The sequence below is a fragment of the Copadichromis virginalis genome, linkage group LG5 (genome assembly GCF_057382275.1).
Source record: "Copadichromis virginalis isolate Kocher_CV1m ecotype Utaka linkage group LG5, C_Virginalis_male_GT1.1, whole genome shotgun sequence".
In the NCBI taxonomy this organism is placed as follows: domain Eukaryota; kingdom Metazoa; phylum Chordata; class Actinopteri; order Cichliformes; family Cichlidae; genus Copadichromis; species Copadichromis virginalis.
Window position 1 is genome coordinate 16,172,940 of NC_140622.1, and position 21,852 is coordinate 16,194,791.

General features: G+C 39.3%; 2 protein-coding genes across 4 annotated transcripts in view; both read right to left on the reverse strand.

Moving 5' to 3' along the window:
• The window catches only part of chchd6b (coiled-coil-helix-coiled-coil-helix domain containing 6b), a 52,116-nt gene extending 37,500 nt beyond the window's left edge, over window positions 1-14,616 (reverse strand). Inside the window, exons 1-4 of one of the 3 annotated variants that reach the window (XM_085456201.1) lie at window positions 14,364-14,616; window positions 13,584-13,683; window positions 13,281-13,335; window positions 12,330-12,486 (exon numbers count right to left, since the gene is read on the reverse strand). In XM_085456201.1, the coding sequence (XP_085312327.1) occupies window positions 12,330-12,486; window positions 13,281-13,335; window positions 13,584-13,683; window positions 14,364-14,447 (396 nt within the window). In that variant the 5' untranslated portion in view covers window positions 14,448-14,616. The remainder of the gene's footprint in view (window positions 1-12,329; window positions 12,487-13,280; window positions 13,336-13,583; window positions 13,684-14,363) is intronic. The other 2 variants (XM_085456202.1, XM_085456203.1) reach the window with 2 other exon arrangements.
• A 212-nt stretch (window positions 14,617-14,828) lies between these two features.
• tpra1 (transmembrane protein, adipocyte asscociated 1) lies at window positions 14,829-21,712 on the reverse strand. Its single transcript, XM_085456204.1, has 11 exons — window positions 21,532-21,712; window positions 20,563-20,746; window positions 20,257-20,389; window positions 19,881-19,967; window positions 19,089-19,161; window positions 18,813-18,892; window positions 18,597-18,707; window positions 18,443-18,503; window positions 17,681-17,783; window positions 17,171-17,251; window positions 14,829-16,749 (listed from the first exon to the last, which is right to left on the reverse strand). The coding sequence occupies exons 2-11, from the start codon at window positions 20,733-20,735 to the stop codon at window positions 16,479-16,481; spliced, it is 1,173 nt and encodes a 390-aa protein (XP_085312330.1). The 5' UTR covers window positions 20,736-20,746; window positions 21,532-21,712; the 3' UTR covers window positions 14,829-16,478.
• Between the last annotated feature and the right edge of the window lie 140 nt (window positions 21,713-21,852).

A 21,852-nucleotide genomic window follows, 5' to 3' on the forward strand; every position in this document is an offset into this window, starting at 1 on the left:
AACGGATACAGCCGATGCCAGCTGTTTAACCTCCCTGCTCTTCAATAGCTGGCCCTAAACCAAGTATGTGTCTGAATGTGACTGTGTTTGTGCTGTGTGTATGTAGACCCCAGCAGTGCTCACAGGAGTGTGGCGGTCCCATTTCCATAGATGAAAGACTTAGAAGATAGGTGAAGGGGCTTGTTGTGATACAAATGCAGACAAACTCACACCCAAGCAGTTTGGTGCAGTTCATGGGCCATAGCCCACATAGCATTTCAGACGCATCCACTCATTGTTTTCCAGCTCCGAGCTCCCTGATGACCAGCAGTTAGCAGCCTCAATGTGAACATTAAGAGTCTGAATCCACTGAGCTAGCAATAACACAGCCAAAGAAGAATTCCAATTAGACTAAGGTTAATTCCCAGGGAACCTAGATCAAGCCAATACATATAGAATTCACTGTGATCCCTCAGTTAACAGAAACACATACAGCTGGTTTATAACCGTCTGCAGATCAGATTATGTTTGTATGTAGATCAGGCCAACAGTTTAGGAATATTCCTTAATTATTAGACTGCAGGTAACTGTACCAACAACATTTCAAATTTAAACTTTAACAAATTTTAAAGTTGCTCTTCTTACTACTGAATCGTTTGGCTAAGGCAAAGTTAGTGTCTGTGCAGGAGGCAGGACACGTGACGTTCACTTCCTCACTGTGAATTCTCCAGACAATTACCCGCGCTGTTCTCAGACGTGTGCAATCAGATATCACAGGGAGTTTATGGCGGGGAGTGGTAGGGTTCATTTAAAGTCTGATCAAACTGTTTCAGACATTTCCAATTCTGGAAAAAACTTGAATTTTTTTTTTGTTATTTGCTTCTTCAGCTGCATTGATTTTACCAGATGCTTTTTGGTACTTTTGAGTCTTACAGAACAAACATTTGGATCATTCCTCCCTAAAGTCCTCCTTCAGTCTTACTTCCATGTCTCAGTTGAACAGCCATCTTCTGGTCATCCCACAGTATCTGACCTTGCCATTCCAAAATCTGAATTTTCATATTTCATCAATGTATTTTGTAGATAGTGAATCTACAAGTTTTTATCCATCTTTCATGTGGTTTGAGTTGACAGCCCTAACAGTCTAATGTGAAATTTCTTTAAACCCTTTTTAAATTCACTCCTTCAATAATTGAACGGCATCCAGAACCTGAGTTAGCAAAGCAGCCCCAAACTGTGATGCTTCATACAGCATCCTTCACAAATGGGATGAGATTCTGGAGTTGGTCTGCATTGCCTTTTATCCTCCAAACATAGGATTATGCATTTTTGTCTCATGTGGGCAAAGAACAAAGTGGTCAGGAAGTTTTGTGGAACATCCAGGTCTGTGGCAAACTACAGACACACTCAAATGTTTTTTTGGAAAGCAGTGTTCATTTTTGTTTGAGTCCTTCTACTAACATTACCCTTAGAGAAGTAAAATTTGTACAGTTGTAGAGATTTATGCAGGGTGTTTTTGCTTTTACACCTCTTGGGGTTTGCATGTTGTGCTCTTGGTCGTTTTTCCAGGACACTGACTTCTAGGGAGAAGTTGCAGTGCAAGGAAGCAAAATAATGACACCCCCTCCACACAACCACACCAATTTAATGGATCTCAATAGATTTGATTAATCTATGCTGAGCTGAATTGTGTTTGCTGGGTGTATCATGAGGGTCAACAGATGCTTCATTTAGACTTGAAATGTTAGAGCAACACTGTGTGTGTGTGTGTGTGTGTGTGTGTACACACACGTCTGTCTCTCTGTGGGAGTTAAAAACTGAATAACAGTGGCAGAGAATGTGACACTTCACTAAGAACGTGCGTGCACATGCGTGTCAAAATGAGACCTTTTGGTCTGCAAAGCCACCTCACATGGTGAGAAATGCTTCCTTGAAAATCAATTATGTAAATACTGAATTATGCAAATGGTACATTTGAATAAATCTGTGTTTGGGGAGAAAAGATTTTGCCGTGGTTTTATACTCGCAGTCAGGAGAGGCGAGAGAGAAGATGAGGAAAGAGGGCTAAAATGAGGATTAGGCTGGAGAATGTCACTGGCAGACACAGTTTATGCAGTTTAACTCCTGATTTGGCTTTTTAATTAGGGAGAAAGAGGTGGAGAGGAAGAGAGAACGGCACCAACACAGACAGAGAGGAGAAAATAAGGGCTAATTCAGTGACAGCTTTCTTCCTGCCATCTCAAATGAAGTAAGCACATTCATCACTTGTGCCAGTAATAAACACCATGGGTAAAGCTAAGTGCTGTCACCCCACCTCTCGTTTGGTTGTTGCCATCTTCACTAAAAATCTACTGGTACTGATGAAGAGCATTTGTATGAACTTGAGCTTACACATGTCCATCACTTTTAAAAAGACATACGTTACAATCTGTACAAGTCACTGACAATTTTAATTATTTATCACTTTTTTTAATCGTTTCCCCCCTTTTATTTAAATAAAACTCCACTAATTCAAAATGTGAACCAAACAATTTATAACTGGGTTAATTTTTATTTACAGGGAGCAGCAGGGGCATCGTGCACCATTACTTGCCCTCTCCAATGAATAAGGGCAGATACATCAAACAATGAGTAACAGAAGCCAGAGGCAGTGTGTGATGCGTGTCAAACATTTTCATCCATTGTTTTATAAAAAAACTCATTGACACTGTATTCACAGCTGCAGGTTGGAGTATTACATCCATGTCACAGTCACAGCTAATATCCCAAACATACATTCACATCAGTTCTCCAGAAATATCTTAATTTTACAAAGTTTGCTTCCTAAAACAGTAATTGGCTACCATACTATGATTCTGTCATAAATCAAGTCTTTTTTTTTTAATCGAATAACAGAAAAACTGGACACTACATTAGATACACCTTGAGCGTACTGGGTCGGAGCCCCTTTCACCCTCAGAACTGCCTTACTTCTTTGTGGCCATTTGAATATAGCAAACTCATAGTTATCTTTAAGGGATTATAGCGCAACAGTGACACATTATTTGCAATAACACAACATAAGTCAAGCACAAAGGTAGCTTTACATTTATTTTAACAGTAACCAAAGGCACTTAGTTAGGAGATACAAACAAACACACACACACACACACACACACACACACACACACACACAATAATAACATGGACTGAACCACCACTCACAACCACTAGCACTTTATATAGCCTCTGTAGAAATTATCCACATATCTCACATATCTTAACTGCACTACTGTATAATTCTGTGTAAATGATCATTCTGTACAATACGATAATTTTTAATTCTACAACTGTTTATAACCTGCATAGTTCACATTTCTGTATATCTCATATTCTGTATAGTTTTTATTTCATATTTATATCCTGTTCATAGCCTGTACTTCCTACAGCCTGTACATACTTCTAGTTATAGCATATTCATAACATACCTTCATACTGTGTACATTATTACATACCATAATAGACCCATTTCTGTAATATACTTACATATCTATATTATTGCTAATATATATTTGTAATATATCTATATCATGGCTAAAGCACTTCTGGATGGCTGCAAACTGCATTTCGTTGCCTTGTACCTGTGACGTGTGCAATGACAGTAAAGTTGAATTCTATTCCATTAACCTCCCACCTTCAGATGGCTGCCCCTCCCTGAGCGTTGTGCTGCCAGAGGTTTCTTCCTGTTAAAAGGGAGTTGTTGTTTTTTTTACTTACACTATGTCCACTCATCAAGTGCTTGCTCAAAGAGCGATGGTTTGATTGTTGGAGTTTTTCTCTATTATTGTAGGGACTCAAGCTTACAATATAAAGCGCCTTGAGGTGACTGAATTGACCTGAACTGAATTAACCTTCTATCTTGGCCAGAGCTGAGCAATATTGTCACACAATAAAACTGAAAAATATTTTCTACCTGGGAAGCTGTATTTCATGGTCAAGCTTTTGAACCAGCTGCGTAGAACCCTGCTTTAACACCACGTCACCTCATCAGCAATTTTGATGAGTTGGAACTGTTGATACAATCCAACTGTTGTAGCACAAATCTAGACTCATGAGACCAGGCAACAATCTTCTACTGCCCAACTTCTGGTGAACCCAGGCCAACTGTAGCTTCAGTTCTTAGCCGACTAGAATGGCACCTGGTGTGGTCTTAAGCAGCTGTAGACATTGTGCTCCAATGTTAAACATGTAGAGTTCAACAGAGATACTCTTCTTCATACCTTGGTTAGAAAGAGTGCTTACTGGTTTGAACTTTAGACGCATTGCAGCATCGATGTGCTGTCATGTGATTGGGTGATTAGGTCTCTGCATTAATGGGCAGTTGAACAGCTGCACTTGACAAACGTGGCCATTGAGTTTACATCTTCTATAACAACTGGACTGAATTTACAATTCATAGTTGATACACAAAAACAAACAGCAGGGGGTGTTAGTAAGAAACAGGGTGATGTTTACATACATGAGCATAAATCCTCAGCCTGACATCTGTTTATGAAGTACATAGCTGCATGCAGCCACAAGAGACACGTGAAACCAAACATGAGAACGCACACACAGTGTACTACAAACACAAAAGCCATGAATTGGTTAGTCTAGCTGTTTGCTCATTAAATGTGTGTTGTCGTCACATAGCTGGGGGAGGTTAAATGAATTAACACTTCATCATCAGCCTGCTTTGCACCACAGACTGTCACAGAGACAGAGAGTGAAAAAGACACTAAGATGAAAAAAGTGAAAGGAGGGATTGAGGCAAAATGATGCAATTCAACTAAAAAGAAAGAGGCTTTGTTGGAAAACTGGGGAATCGTAAAAGAAAGCAAAAGAAAACCTTACCAAATGATTCTGTCTTGAAGAGTCTTTTCATCTTATGAAGAATAAGTTTTGCCTAAATAAGTAAATAAATAACTAGAATAGATTTTGAATTTCATTTTCTTTGACTCCTGAAATTAGACTATGTTCTACTACCTGTTTTAAAATGTGTTCTCTGGTAAACAGAGCCAAGATTCAATGTTTACTCTTTATCATATAAATCATTAATATTATTAATAGTATTAAACGTTAAAGCTGCAAATATAATTTTCTTAAGTAATATCTTGGTAATCTTGAGACTTCCACATGAAGCAAAAACAAAAGCTAGAATCAAATAAAACTTTCACATAAAACAAATTCAGGGTCAGCACTCCTGCCTTTGTTTTTCCTCTGTGGAAGCTTCAGCCCAGTCAACCTAACATTTTACTTTAACAATTAGCAAAAACTCCTAAAATTTTTAAAACCTTTGACTCATACTTTGAGTGTTCAAACATTAATCATTATAGCCTCCTATGAGAACAATTATCTGAGAGGAATTATTTTTTTTCCTGTGGATAATAGGTCTTGTCCAGCCGTCTCATTACATCACAACCACTCTCCTGGAGAGTGGAGAGGTATTCCAGTCCTACACATTTGTCCTTTGAACTGACAGGATTTGTGCGAGGCGCTCACTCGCTGCTCGGCACCGATCAAAATCTCCTCATCTGGTGAGCGCTCTGCTCGTCAGCAATTACTGTTGCTTTAGACGATGTACGGTGCGAGTGTGTGAGCGAGTGAGAGTGTGCACAAAGGGCTTAACTGCTTTAACATGCAGAAAAGATGTCAAGTCTGTGATTACACTAGCTGATAACAAGTGGTTTAGCCGTGTGTGAATGTGTGTGTCTGAATCGCTTGTACTTCATCCTCAGTCGGCTTCTATAAAACGCCGTGTGCACCTTCACAGCACGTCATTCTGCTGGACTCAAACGCCTCTCTTATGGTGAACCCACTCAGTTTCAGTACAAAGTCCTCTCAATCCACTGCAATATCTACACATGCTTTTCCACAAGCATTCTTTTTATTGATCAAGTATCTCCTCTCTCTTGTCATCCTCCTGCCTCTGTGTCTTTGGCCAATAACCAGGCCTGGCTATCTAGTCAGACAGTCATAGCGAGACGTCTTCATTTGTAAGGGCTATAATAATAAATTATCTTCTATCTGCCTTTCAGCTACTACAGTCTTTCCCCAACTGTGTTTCTCTACTTCTGAGCTCTATGGATCATCTTTAGCCTAATGCTGCCATTTTCTACCACAACCAGCCATCGTAACAGTCACAATTACTTCTCAGGCTACTATAATGGGTGGGTCAAGACAAAACGAATGGTGGTAGACAAAGAAAAGCAAACACATTGAATGTGACTGCATCTAAAATGTCAGGCTAAATTAAATGTTGGCGTTTCCATAAAGATTTCTAGTCAGGCAGCCAAAAAAACAAAACAAAAAAAACAAAAACAAATGTGGAAAGATAAATACTGAATGAAAGTACAACCTCAAGCAGTGATCACCTGATCTTGTACACCTACAAGATCAGATAATCTGCTCTATAATCATGTGAAACTATTGAATTAGGTGTAGGTTATCTTGCCTTAATGAGAAAGTATCCCATGAATTAGAGCTGAAGCCACACGCTTGTTGCTCGATTCGTATACTTGAAGTAATTAGAACAGACAGAATAGCGTAGCCACAGGCCAAATCAGCAAGGAGGTATACAATTCCAGGCAAGCATATAAATGAGTATGTTAATAAATAATATCCTAACGCTTAGTGTATGTAATCACAGAGATAATGGAAACCGTTAATTAAAAGATAAAGGTTAAAGTAATCAATAAAAGTGTGGCAATGTGCTGAAACAACAGCAGAGAGATCTTTTGCAGAGAATTCTACTCAGTAATGAGACAAATGTCTTTTAGACTTAGACAGCAGGGGGGCCTGCTGGTTAGTGAGAACATCTTGTAGCTGAAAGGCTGCATATTCAGTGCAAAACACAACATTTCCAGTCTTGTCAAGTGTCATCTCCGAGTGTTTCTACACAGCAGCTGGGCAATACTGTTAACATGTGTGGCATCAACCCTGTGGTCTGAGTGTTTGTCATCTCAGGTCTGACTTTAATGAATTCTGTGCTTTTCACCCTGGTTTTCATCATCGGTTTTCTGGACAGTGTCAAATGCTTCACTCTGAGTCATCAGTCACACACTCGGCGCGCGCACACACACACACGGCAGATAAAAAGATGAGACACAGAGGAGGAGGAATAAATGCTGGAAGAACATGTTGCCCAGGAGCACATGTTGCTGTGCAGAGCACACATTCATCCTTCTTTTAATCCTCCGGCTAACCAAACATGCATCAACAGCGCCATCTAGTGAAACTTTACTGGCTTACATCCTATTATGTCACCATGAAAAACGTCCAAATAGCAGGCATATCAACTTATAACTGAAAATGGAAATTACTTAGAAATATATGTTAAAGAGAAACAGGCTGCATGTTGCTATAAAAGGAAACAAAACGACTAAAGACATCAAATTCCTAGAAGCATCGCCTCACAGCAACATTTACATTTTTAGACTTACAGAACTACCTGCTGCAGGATTTAAATCTATAACCCACAATCTGGTGAGGGTGTTAAAAGGAAGGAGGAGGTGTGAGAACACGAGGACTGACCAAACGGGCGCATCACCTCTTATCGCACACACTTCAGCTAAAACTGTGCTACCAACTATATTTCCACATGAAAAAAAAAAGAAAAAAAAAAAAGCATTCTTTACAGTTCAACAGATTCAACCAAAGCTTCGCAAAAGCAGCTTTCCTGTTGGCCATTTGCACTACCATTATTGTACATCTCTCAAGCTATTCTATTCCTTTATTTATATTTTCCACTACTACCACTATTCTTTTTAGGTTTCGTTTTTATGTATTCCCTGGCGAGTGCTTCATCTTTTCTCATTTTTTCTTTATATGAAGGTGAAAGAGAAACAGAATTTTGATTCTCTCGAATGTCCTGTACAAGAAGCAAATTGACAAAAAAATAAATAAATATTTGACCCTTGAATTTTGTGGGGGGGCAGGGCTTCTTCTTGTTTTGTAGAACACAAACGAGTCGTCATCTTTAGTGCAAATATAAATTCTACACTATAACATGCAGAATTATAATAATACAAACACTTTCAAGAACGACAGAAAAAGCTCAAAAGACTGATCAACAGTAAATTCTTATAAAAAGATTCATAGCTGGCACTCAGTCTATTTGTTCTTCTCTCCTAAGATTATCTTCATATATATCAGTGCCTTTAGTTTTTATTAGTTCCTTCATAATATTGTCACTGAAATGGATCCATCTGGAACTCTGCTAAGCAGATCTGAATTAGAATAGTATGAGCACTCATGTTGCTGTTTATCACGATTTCTTCACTGGAGACAGCAGATAAAAGAATGCTTTTAATATACAGGAATACAAACATTCACCCGTGGTCCACACACAGGTATTAAAGTCTATTCTTCACACCCTTCCGGCTTCTGAAATTCAATAGCTTCAAGCAGATGCTTGTTGTTGTCTGCATGTCTCCGGGTGTTAGATGCTTAGCACTGAATACCTGTGCATACTAATTGCATTTTACTTGCAGCAGAAATGACACCTCTGAGGTGGAGAGAACAGGCAGGGGAAAAAACAAACACAGGAGGTGCTAATGAAAGAAAGGAGAGGAGAAGGGACTAGGTGTTAATGTAACGTGTCATCTCTTCTGTGTCTTCACTCGTGGTGTAACAGTTAAATATAGTCTCAGAATGAGACAGGATGACACACTGCAAGAGCCAAGTTGAATGCACTTCTTAAGAGCACCTTTGTAGGTGGGGTGAGAACTTGGACATGGTGAAATATGAGTCAGAAGTAGGAGTAGAAAAGAATCCAGCACTGTACAGAAAATAAACTTTGGAGGAGTACACAGATTCCCCACATCACCTGATACACATTAAAAATAAATAAACCCAATTTGAAAGCATCATCTGCCCCCAAAAAACCATTACAAATGTATTTTAAGGGTAATATCTTCAGATATTAATAATAGCCACAACTGTGTGGTGGGGTACGATTAGGGTGGCAAGCCAGTACACTTCTAGTGCCATTCCCAATCTTGATAAATGGGGATCTGCATCAGGAATGGCATCCGGTGTAATATTTTTGCCATAGAGAAGATTCATAGATGTAGTGAAGGAGGATGTGTAGGAACTTGGCGTGACAGGAGGGCAAGAGGATGAGATGGAGAGAGTTGATCCACTCGGGTGATCCCGACGAGCAAAAAGGAGAAGAAGCTCCTCTAATAATAGGGATTGTTAGCTATTATTAGTCCTAATCTTTACCCTAAATTTCAGTGGCACTTTTCTGAAAACACACTTCTTCCACAATGATATCATTAGTTAAAACAGACACTGGGGAGTACAGCAAGAACACAGCTACAATTTGAGAAAGTGTTACACATTTGGAGAATAAGTGTGAAAAAGTCTGACCAAAATCACTAACAAGTCTGTAAAAGAAAAGATAGCTAGACTCTTATAGTATTATAGTTAATGTGAAAGAATTAATGGGCCGTAGATGGAAAGAGTCAACATTATGAGTGGATTGGCAGATGGAGCCAGCTTAATGCACAGGTATACATATGCAATGACACAGACAGACACAAATACTCATGGCGGTGGTGGTGTTGGTCGGTAATGAGTGTGGGGTAAATGGCTAATGTGAATGTTTGTGACAGGCAGCCTGAGGCAGTGTGAGGAGCAGCTCTTCAGCGGGTACATGCCTTCACACCCCCCTAATCAACCCACCAGTAATGCTTAATGCTACTGAGGTTGTGTGCAGAGGCATATGCCTCCGGAGAGGGGTTTTCAACCAACACAAACATGCTCCTGTGCAGGCCTCCAAAATCTCAACTGCATGTTGTTCAACATGGATGACCCTTTCAGTTGACTGACAAGTACGCTGGTCAGACCCCCCTTTTTTTTTTTTTTTTTTTTTTATAAATACTGCCCCCATCTGATAACAGACGCAGACACATGTGGTCTCTGCAGTTAGATGGGCCCACGGACACCACCACAGCTGAACCAGAATTTCCCCATAACACACAGTTTTGATGCTGGAGAGCTAAAAATGCACAGGGGGGAAAACAGGCCAGAAGCGTGCGCTATATGTGCCAATATACTGTGGCGAGTGTCACAGAAGTGTGTGTGAGAATGCATCTGCCTTTAAGGAACATGGCAAGCGCAGAAACTACACAAAGTGCATTTGAAAGTGTAATGGGGAAAGACAGGGGGCTTGGGAAAGCTGTTCTTTGAGTCTCCAGCTGCGTTTTTGCAAGGTCGTTTCCAATGTAAGGTCAATGGAAAATACAAAGAAGAGAGGGAAGCCCACCCGCTAAGAATGGAGGAGCTTTTAAATCAGTTCTTTGAATGCACTAAAAAGTTGAAGCAATACAGCACAAGCAGGAAAATGTTTATCATCTTATTATTATCTCAGAACTAAGGTCTTCTAGGTTTTGTCTTATCGTTTTTGGTCAATTAAGGATGGGTTATTGTTTAAGCAGGATAGAAATCAAGCTGAGGAATAATAAATGTGTTAGCTGAGCAGAAATAAGGGCGAGTTAGAGGTGAGACTGAAAAAGAAAGACAAGTGAGAAAGAGGAAAAGGTGGGAACCTCTAGGTGCAGGTTATCTACAGCAACTCTATCATCACCTAAAGGCTAAAAATAAATAAATAAATAAAATCCCTTTCCTTTTACTTAAATAGTTTGCACCTGTACCTGTGAGGCTCAACCTTCTCAAACACGCTAGAAGCAATGACAGAGTCTCCTCAACACTTCTTTTCTGCTCTTTACAACCACAGACAGGCAACACTTTTAGTCCATCCCTCCTTGAACACAAACACACAGCTTCACACACACTGACGCCTTGTATTGACTTGTCCTGACAGAAAAAGTAGAAAACAAGGCTTTGAGGGGAAGTGCTCAGTTTCTCATTGCAATGCAACATTATTAAATGTTTGGTGCCCGTATCAGCGTAAGCTAAGCCAGCGGCTTCATTCAGTATTCATTACAGCGGGCTGGCACGCTGAAAAGACACTGCAGGACAAATCAATTGGAGGGGAGAAAGAGAGTGAGGGAGACGGGGTTGTAGGAAATCCACAATGTTTAACTTTAGCAGAGCCAAGTGAAGCCACCAGGGAGAGAACTGCTAATTAATCATCAGCAATAGTTCATTGCTCATAATTATACATAGATGTCACTAACAAGAGAAACACTATCCAAGTTTAACACACTTGTTTAAGACACACACACACACACACACACACACACACACGAGGGTTTCCAGCCTTTGAGTCAAGCTTACTGCCTTTAGACATTATTTTCCATCTCACATCAAACTCCTCACACATCTGACTCACTAACGTCTCCGTTTGAAATCCTACACACACCACACTGCTAGTTTGACTCATTACCAGTCTAAATTATGAATATAGACAACATTTTGTTTCAACAAGCCTGCTTTGAGACAGTAAAATGCTGAAACATCACAGGTTCTGTATCCAATTGTCAAGTTTATTGTTGCCACGCTGTTAATACCAGGCCGCTTCTAAAAGGCGAGGGAGACGTGATTACCTACATTTAATTAAACACTAGGACATTAATGTGGAGTGTTAATATTCATAGTAGGAGACACTTAGTGATCATATATTCTTGTTACTGACATGACCTGCTGAAGTAAGTCATTGCTGGCCACAAAGCACTACAAGAACTGTATATTTCCATCATGACGTTTATGTTGCTCTCACATCATCAGAAACTCCAACCAATGCCAAACACAAATAGCATAGTAACACCTGTGACCACTGAGTTTTGCAATATACTGAACTAAGCTTTCATGTACAAACTATGACAATAAGACAAATGTTACTAACTGAACAACAAGAAGACAATCAGATTTTGAATATCCAAATATCTGATTTATCTGCTTTTACAAACATGTTATTCAGAAGTGCAGAGCAAAAACATGGACACACAGATATCCCCTGCTTCACTAAAGCTTCAGTATTCGAAGTCAAAGCAGTAGAGGGTGCTGTTTACCACTACATCAGCGTAGTACTCTGCATCCATACTACTGCTAGATTTTACAATTTTAATGATAAATTGAGCCATTATTTCATCTTAAAGTCTTGGAACAATTAACTTAGCCTAAAAAATATAAATAAATAGATCTACAAAGCATCTCAACAAATTAACACTGCTCTTTTTAACTTTCTGGAACTTTAATCAATCACAAACACGTCTCCCTACATCTTTAAATTCATATAAGAGCATTACCAAGGTTGCCTTAACAAATTAAGTATATTTTTATCAAGATGTGTCTAGTGAAATTATGCAGGACGTGAAGATTTAAATAAATGTGCTCCTGGCATAGATCCAGAAAACATCACTCACCAGTATCTTGGACTTTTCGTGCTCTTCGAGGGATTTTCCTTTCTCTATGATGAGGGCAGAGGTCAGCTCATCCAGGCCAGTGATTGCTGCATTCTCGTTCTCCCTCTGGGCCAGTTTGGCCAACTCCTCCTTCACCATGGCCTGTTGACGTTCAAAGCTAAAGTAATTGAAACATGAGATCTATTAACCTTTGACACTTTATTTTGCAATGGAAAGCCCTCTGAAGTTTTTGTTCGCATAGCGGGTTAGCCACTGAGGTTTTACAGATATTGCTTTATGCAAAGCATTACAAATAAATGTGGAAAACGCCTACAGAAGTCACTTCCAGAATGTTACACATGGTTTTCCACTGTAATGTGATAGAAAAGTAAAATATACATAGAGTAAATTAACTGCATTGCAATGAGCATGAGTGAGAACTGCTGGACTTCAATATGCAAGTCTTCAGAGGCTCAGCACAGCATATAGGCACTCCAACAGCACAGAAACATGCCTGTTATACAGAGTAATGTAGCACAGGCAGTGTCAATAGGTCACTCGGCATGTGTATGTTTGCAAAACATTGCACACTGTGTGCACGTCATTTCAAATATCTGTCAACTACATGTATTCAACATGTATTCAGCTGCAGCTGTTCCTTAACCAACTATGACAGAAATACAACTCAATTTGTGACAATTTGATATCTGAAATCAAGAATGTGTCTCAAACAGGTTTACAGTCTATGGCATGTAAAATCCAAGTCCTTAGCCTTGTGAACATGGTAAGGAGAAAAAAAAAAAAGCTCCCGTCAGTAACTGCTAGAAGAAACTTCAGAAAAAGCACCAGAGGAGTGACAAACAACAGGTAGTGTGTGTACAAAACAGAGCAACTTACAGGACAAATTCTAAACATGTAAACAAGCATGACTGAACACAAGGGAACAGTGACCTTGACATTGTGAGCACCTACTTTTTCCGCATTTCCTCTTGAATTTCTTTAGAAGATGGTCCTGATGGTTTTGCACCTAACACACAATTGGATAAGGATTACTGATGCATATAAAAATGACAGTATGAACCCGTTTGCAGGATTTGCAGCAGGGTTAGGGGTGTGTATAATAAGATCCCTTCAGACATGAATCATGGCAAAGCTATCTACTGCAATTATACTATATTTTGATGCTGTGCTCAAGAATCAGTGCATGGGAACATATTTGCTGCGGTTACAATGGGAAGTTTGTGAGACAGGAAAGGCCTTTGACCAGCGACATACTTGATGGTGGTGGTTTGTGACTGTCCGGCAAGGACTTTGGTGGCTTGTTGCTATCAGACCCCTGAGACTCCCTCATCCTGCGGAGCACATCTTCTGAGAGCTGGATGGGATTAATAAACACATGCAATGCAGTGTAAATGTATACCAGATTAAATCTTAAGAGGTTTAAAGTCCATCGCCTAGCCTATTCAAGTGTCCTATAACACAGAAAATACTTCTGTACACCTCACCAATCCAATGACAAGGTATTGAAACAAATGCTAGCTAGCTATTTGCCTGCATGGATAGAAAAGATTACATATTCTCATGCTGCAAAACTGCAAATATGTTGATGACAATCCCCATGTTTCATGACATGTACTTCTGATTACAGAAGTCAATAACAGCAAAGGACTTAACGTGTTTGCTGTTGTTGACATAGCGTCTTAGCTATCAGCGGTTTGCTGTGGAAATAACACCAGCATCTCATGTGACCTAGTGCTGTGAAATTGTCCGCTGTGCTAGCATTTTATCAGTCATTATTATACTAATAAAATAATAACCTACTAATCTAAGAAAAAGGGCAACAGTAGCTGGACATGACAGGAAAAAGAAGTTCTGACCCGGGTTCATTTAAGGACACTGGACCTGTCAGGCTCGCAGCAGACAGACGGATACCACCACAAAATCCCACTACTGCCTCTGCCATTAGCCGATATACCGTAACAATAATAATAATAATAATAATAATTAAAACTGTGGTGTGAATTACCCCTAAAGCAACAACGTTGTACTCTATACCTTCACTCCTTCAATTACTGTGACCTTCTCGTCTTCGTCCAGTCCGAATGACACTTTCCTCGCCGTGCTCCCGTTTCCTCCCATTTTGACCAGTTTTCCGTTCCCACTCAATTAAATCACGCAATACAAGCCAAGTCGACTGTTATGTGAAGAAGACATAAATTGGAGAGCAGCTCGAGTCGCCGCCACAGCGACTGCTGGTCAAAATACTCCAATAAAGGTCATTTTAACGCTTCAGTATCCTGAAAGCTCATTGGCTAGATTTTACATTACAGATCCAATGGCTAACAGCAGCTTATCGTAAACGGACGAAGGGTTGATGGGAATTGTAGTTAAACACAAGACTGACGAATCTAAAATGCGACCTGTGCGGTATATTTAAGATCATACAGAGCGCATTTGCTCTCACACACACACACACACACACACACACACTATAGATAGTAGAAAAAAACAATTGAAACAAAGAGTTCACTGTTTATTCTTTAGTTCATGGAATGCTTAACACCTTGATTTGACATGGCTGGAATATTGTACAATAAATGCACTTCAATAAAAACGCAATTTTAAACATCATTTCCAAAGGATTTCACCATCAAATGTTTTCAAGAGTGGAATTTTGCTGTGATGCAACTTGTGAACTCTTGTCCAACAAAAGGAAAAGAATATTTTAATCCATTACCCCACATAAAACAACAAATTTACATTTGAGGATAAAATATTTCAAATCAGGAAAAATGCAAATGAATCATATGATGAAAAACATCATTGCAACCCCCTATTTTTCTTTCTTTTTTTTTGCATATTGGTTACAACACTATGCTGATGAATACTGCTAGCTTAAATACAGCAATCACCTCATACCAAATATTGTATTTTCCTTGGCAACAGTATGCAATATACTTATCCTTGTCAATGTATTACAATGATCCAATGCCAGTGCCTGACCTTGTTTGTCAAAAGACAAAAGTTTAAACTATGTAATGAAACTGTATCAATACCCCCATTTGATACTATGAAAACAGTTGTTTTTGGTGTACGTTCACCACTTGTGGTAACATTTGTAACTCTGAATATAGGGGAAAAAAATCAAATCTGCAACAGCAACCTTTGGCAGCAAGCAAAACTGGAAAACCACTGGTATCAATCACAAGATTGACGTGGAATACACAAATAAGTTTGTGCAAATTTTGTCTTTTATCTCAAACACATAACTTGCCAACAAATGTCATTTCACTGGCAGCATTGATTAATCTGGAATTAAAGTAAAAAGCACACAAAAAAAACCAAACAAAAATGAAAAGATGTCATCCACAAGATCTGGCTTCAATTGTTAGGAATTGTCCTTTGTGTCTGTGACATTCTGCCCTTTAACACCAATGCGTTGCCTGTATTCAGCAGCTCCCTATTATAATGAAGTGACATACAACACAACAACACTGTTTTACTTGTCAACACATACCAAATGAATTAGCACAAGTCTTTGAAGTGCTTCCAATAAGCAATGTGACCAGTGCAAACTGATTAGCCTGATTGGTCACAAATCTTAAGTCAGATGAGATGCTGTTACTGAAAGTCTTCAGTGGGAATGTACAGATGTAAGGTTTCCATCACAAGAATGTTTGATCAGTTTTATAAACCTTTGTAATTAAAATAGGTTTAAAACATCATCGGTGAGAACTGAGATATTCATTGTTGCATTAGTGCTGGAATGACAGAAAATGTGGTGAGACGAGTCAATAAACTCCCAGAAATAAGAGCTTGCAGAGCAGAATCATTATCAAGCCTGTTGGGGCCACAACGAGGGGCAGCGCTCCCAGTTTGGAGCTGGAGCAGGAGCAGGAGCACCAGCAGCAGCAGCAGCAGCAGCAATGCACTCTGGACAATGTTACAAAAGCAGTTGCTAAATTCACAGTCCTTCAGAAATAAGTTTTTTTTTCTTTGTTTGTTTGTTTGTTTTAAGCGCCCACTCTTTCAGGCCTCCAAAAAAAGACCACTATCACCCTCCTTGGTGTCCAACTGTTTTGTTCTGCACCAACTTCACTGATCCCCATATTGCTGACAACACTACACATGCACAACAATTTTAGTCCAGCTGTACAACTCTTGACCCCTTCACACAATTACAGGTCTCCAGCGGTCAGCTTCAATGCTGTTAACGCTGCTGGACCCATAGGGTCCGGAGGCAACATCATCCAGGTATGCTCCAACCATGCGAGTACTGCTCGGACCAGAGCCATCAATCTGGGTGGAGGAATAGTACAGGCCCTGGTCATTCATCTCCTTACGACCAAGGTTTGCAGCGATGGTTGGAGGAAGGTGGACATCACTTTCATCTGGCTCATCTACCTGCGACTTGTAGGAGAATAGGATCTTGGGCTCTGAACTGCAGAGATGAGGGAAAAGGTAAGCTTTTATTTGTACAGACTGAAAACTGTCAACTCCTGCAGTACTCATCAAATAAATCAAGCATCTAAACTGATGTAAGAGAAAACCACTTCGTGGTTATATCTATAGGCTACATTTCCTGAATCCTGTCTGACATAAGTACTCAATACAAACATAATTACAAAGACTAAAACTAACACTGAAACAAACAAAATAAATAAAACAAACTAAAATATTACATTTTCAAACAAAAAAAGCTAAACTGAAATTAGCAAATTCACCTGGAAACTAAACCAAAAGCAAAGCTGAATTTAAAAAACAAGGAAGTAGAAAAAATCAAAACTAATAAGAAAAAAAAACCAAATGTATAATAAGTGCTGATTACACTCTTATTCTCTACATCTCATGTGACTACATACCCAAAGAAGCCTTTGAGGAATGTGACATAAATGAGCGGAGCGAAGGCAGAGAAGTACAGGAACGTTGTGACATCCACACAGCTGGTTCACAAGAGAAAGAGCAAACCATCTCAGTAAGCTTATTCAGCTCTCAGCTTCACAAAAAGCATAACCAACAGATTGCTGCCTGACTATTATGTTCAGATTCGCCCGTATAAACTCCACTGAACTTTGGTGGACCCAGCAAAACAGTGAGTCATCCCAGTGGGTGCAACTCAGCCAACAAAATTAAAATACTAAGAGGTTTTAAAACAGGCAGCCAGCTCCATATCAAGGGCATTTTCTAATAGGCTTACAAAGCATTAGAGCCACAGCTGCTCTGAATGCAGCTATTGTTTCTTCTTAGAAGCATAAAATTAAATATGAGGCTTATTTTACTTATTTTAATCACCAAAAAAAATCTAAATTGGCTTTATAGCTATATAATGTATTTTTGATGTAATATAAGCAAATATGCTTCAGAATACTGACCATAGTCCCTCTATGACTTCAGCACACAACAGAGCACTGCCGAGGCCCTGAACGAGGTTCAGCAATGACAGGATGGCAGCATAGACGTAGAAACTCCTCTTAGCTGGAGAAAGGAAGCCAAACAGAGATCAATCAGGGCTTTGCAGGTAAATTTAATATGTTAAATACCAAGTTTGGCTTTAACGATATTTGAGTAAGAAAAGTGTCCCCCCCACCCCTCTCTTTCAGTCTTTATAGTCTGTTAATTTTCACTTGATGAAAAAACAAAAAACAAAACCAGTGGGACATGCGAAAGTTTGACTATAATTAAGATACTTTTACTGCCCTTTATGTCAGGAAACTTGAGCCATCAAAATGATCTATGCTCTCTCGTTGCCGCCCCCTACTGGCCTCTACTGTGGATAATGACTCACTATAAATAAGACCCTTTATGGAACTTCGCTGATAAATCCCCCAACTACTCTAACTATATAGCAAAGGTCAACAACAATGGCTCTTCTGATCAACTGTGTGAGGATGTGAAAATGAAGACAATGACACAAACGCAGCAGGGGAAATACAACTGCGTGAGGTAAGTATAGATGTGGTTTTAAAAAGTTAACTCTAAAAGACAAGACACGACTTTATGTGGCCAATTAGGTCAAAAATACTTCTGCTATTGAAAAACTGTAACATTTTTTTTTTATCATATCAAAAGTTAGGAGCAATTCTACTTCTCCAATCTTAACTTTGTTGTTTAATGCAATTTAACTTTTAACTCACATGGCAGAGATATCCTTTCTCTTATTGGAGTTTTTGGTAAGATCACAATCAAAGAGTACACCTATTTAAAAAAAGACAAATATGAGATAACAGGCTGATCATTTATGGTAAAGGATCTTTTTGCTCATGCTGCCATTATAATGGAGTTACTGACCAGAAAGAAAAAGCAGGAGCTTGCCAGCCAGAAGTGCCGGCCCCCGTGACCATAGATGTTGAAGTCCTCCGCTGACAGATGACTGTCAGGATACAGTATCTCTAGCGTGCCCTGAGACAATGTATTATTCAGTTCATCTGCATGCAGAATTTCCTGCCACAATATGTCATGATAGTAATCATTTGAAACTATATTTAACCTCCCATCTGCCATTACCTGTGTGACTGAGTACGCCAGAGCCAACACAGCAGTAATAGCCAGCACACGCTTTATGCTGGATTTGCTCTCCAGGTGGCCTAATGAACAGAGGAAGAATCATGCTTAACAGGAAAACAGCTGCATTAAATTAATTGCACTTAGCACTGAAAAGAAAATTTAAAAAAAACAAAAAAACATATTAAACATATTTGTCATGTAAAAAGCTAGAAACATTACACATCTAAAAATAAAATGTATGGTAAATGAGAACTGAAACCAACATGACAAACTCACCAAAAGCCAGTCCCAAGATGATGACGCTGAGCTCAATAGCCAGCAAGAAAAAACGAGTGATTTCCCAGAGCACCTAAAGAGAAAAGAAATCTTTAGGAGGAATTCCTGTTGTTAAGGAGATCAGCTGTGTATTAACACGTGTTAAGTCGAAGTGCATAACTTTAAAGGTCAGCAGACACACCATTATGTTATATATTCATTCATTCTTTTTTGGTAAATTTAATAGTTTAGCCCTGATAATGTGCAATGGAAATAACAGGTCCATCTCTCTAAGCTCCATAGTGATCTGCCTGGTATGTGTGGAATGAAGCTACGCCTTTTCTTTTAAACATGAAAAGTCAAAAACTTTTTTGGACACTTAATAAAAAGATATCTCTTGCAGGATATTGTCCCTGTCATTTTAGTACAAGTCAAATATTTATACTGACAGAAACCCAAACTGTTTTGTACACAAGAGACTTCGAAAAGGCATACATTTCAGTCTCTTATAAGCCTATAATTAAAAGACGTTTTAACAAATTCCAGGTATGCTCCCATTTGTACATTGCAGTACCATTAGGAATGGGAAGACACATATTAAATTGAAACAGTAGATAATAACTTGAAATTCAGCTCTGTTTTACACCTTTTTCTGAAAACAAACTGACACAGTAACAGACTCGATCGTTTTGGGCGTGGCGTGGCTACGACCAAACGGGTGTCATTTCTATCACAGATTATAATTTTACTTTAAATTACAACTTGTAGCCATAAACCTGTAAAGTTTTACTTGTGGATCATGCACTTGCTTACTTTGTCTACAATGGTGGCAGCACTGGATGCACTGACAGTCATGGACACTATAGCCCGGGTAATTCCAACTGCTGCAACAACAAAAACCTAAGAACCACAGCACACAACACGTTAGACTACATGATATAGTCTGTCAACATAACATGGTCATAATAAAATCATATACTGGTGGAAAATTAGGCCAAAGTACAGCTGATAACAATCCTGTACTCAACAACACTATTGACAACAGTTCCTTTATTGCTTTGCCAGGCTGAGGTAAGGTGTATTAATATACGGTTTGACAAATAGATCAATCTTTTACATCTTAAATGCTTTGGTATACCAGTTCAAAGAGGAAAAAGCACATCCACTGATTGTACAGTTTGTGTCCTACCAGCAAGTAAAAAGTGACGAAGATGGGGCTAGAGGTGAGGCGGATCTTTGCCCTGGCTGAGGGCAGCTTCCACATCAGGAATACAAAGAAGGCCACATTAGGCACGAGCAATAAAATGTCCCAGAACCGCACCCTGAAGCAGACAGGTGAATGTGAAGGGTAAATGAAGGGATTAAGTCCTTCAGCAAAGAGTGCGTATCTATAAACATTTTTGATAATCTGGTAAATTTCTACTTTGAACAGTCTCTGTTTTGCACTTATAGTAACAGTAGTTTCAACAGTAATTTTGCACAATCAACTGATTACCTGGATTCTCCAATGTCCTCATACAGAACTTGTAGGCATTTGTGAGGCTTGGTGATGTTGTTTTGGGTATCAGGTTGCCAGGTCGAGAATGCTGTTGTGTTTCCCAGTGGCGTAGGTGAAACACTGCCATTGTCCTGAGAAAAACTAACCACAGTAGTCACTGTGGCTAGCATGGTGTCAGAGCCTGAGGGAAGACATATCTGATTAAGTCAAATAATATTTTAAACACGGTTAGTCATTTTGAAATATGTAAGAACTTTACTGTAGGGGTGCTGCAGGTACTGAAGGGGTCTGCTTTAGCTACATACAAGATTGCTGTATCCTCCTTTAAAGAATTTATAGTTGGTCTTCTAGATAAAGCTATATACACGGGAACACTTATTTAAAAAGTAGTGCAGTCGATGCATCAAGAAATCACAGCTCATGTACTTGAACGTTACATGATGAGAAACTCGACATGCAGTGTTCAGTGCCAAGCAGTAACACTAATCTCGTTAACATTTACTTGACGCCTACTCAACAACTGGACAAGAGACAAGTTACAGTAGCCTTCCAAACTTGTCCACAGCTTACAAAAATACCAGGGGCTAAGACTAACATACGTACATTTTTTGCTAGAGTCAGCTAAAGTTGAAAATGGGCAGGAATCTTGTCGCTGCAGGACTTCTGCGTATTATTTATCGGAATACTTTCAGTTAGGGAAGGGGAATTTCAGACGTTAGCTAAGCCGCTAAGCTCGTTAGCTCCCGTCGGAATTTGTGTTGTTTATTAAACGAAACTACTCGCTCATTCCTCAGAAACAAATTCGTCAATGACGATAGTACTCATGGTACATGCGGCTTGTTTATGTAACATAAAGTACCAGAGATTAAAAGCCGATGGACTAGCGTTAGCAACAAAACAAACTGGTGGCAGTGTACTGACGCCGACACAGCGTGGAGCATGAAATAGTAAATATTAGCATCTTACCTTTTCAGAAGACTCGGAATTAAGGATATAACTGCTGTAAAATATATTATTCAATAATGTAATTCAAGCACATGTGTTGTCATACACATAGTAATCGACCGACACACTGGTCTCCAACAGGGGACATAGCTATGCCAGATACTTTCGTTAACAAATTTCCCGTCGGGTCAGCTGACACTCTCACCCACCAAACAGAATGAGCAAGTCTCGCGAGATGTCATACTTATTAATGAAATGGATGTGGTAGTAGGGAGGTTTTGTTTACTTAATACTTAAGCAAGTAAAACACAAAGCACAAAAGACTGATCTCTCACAAATATG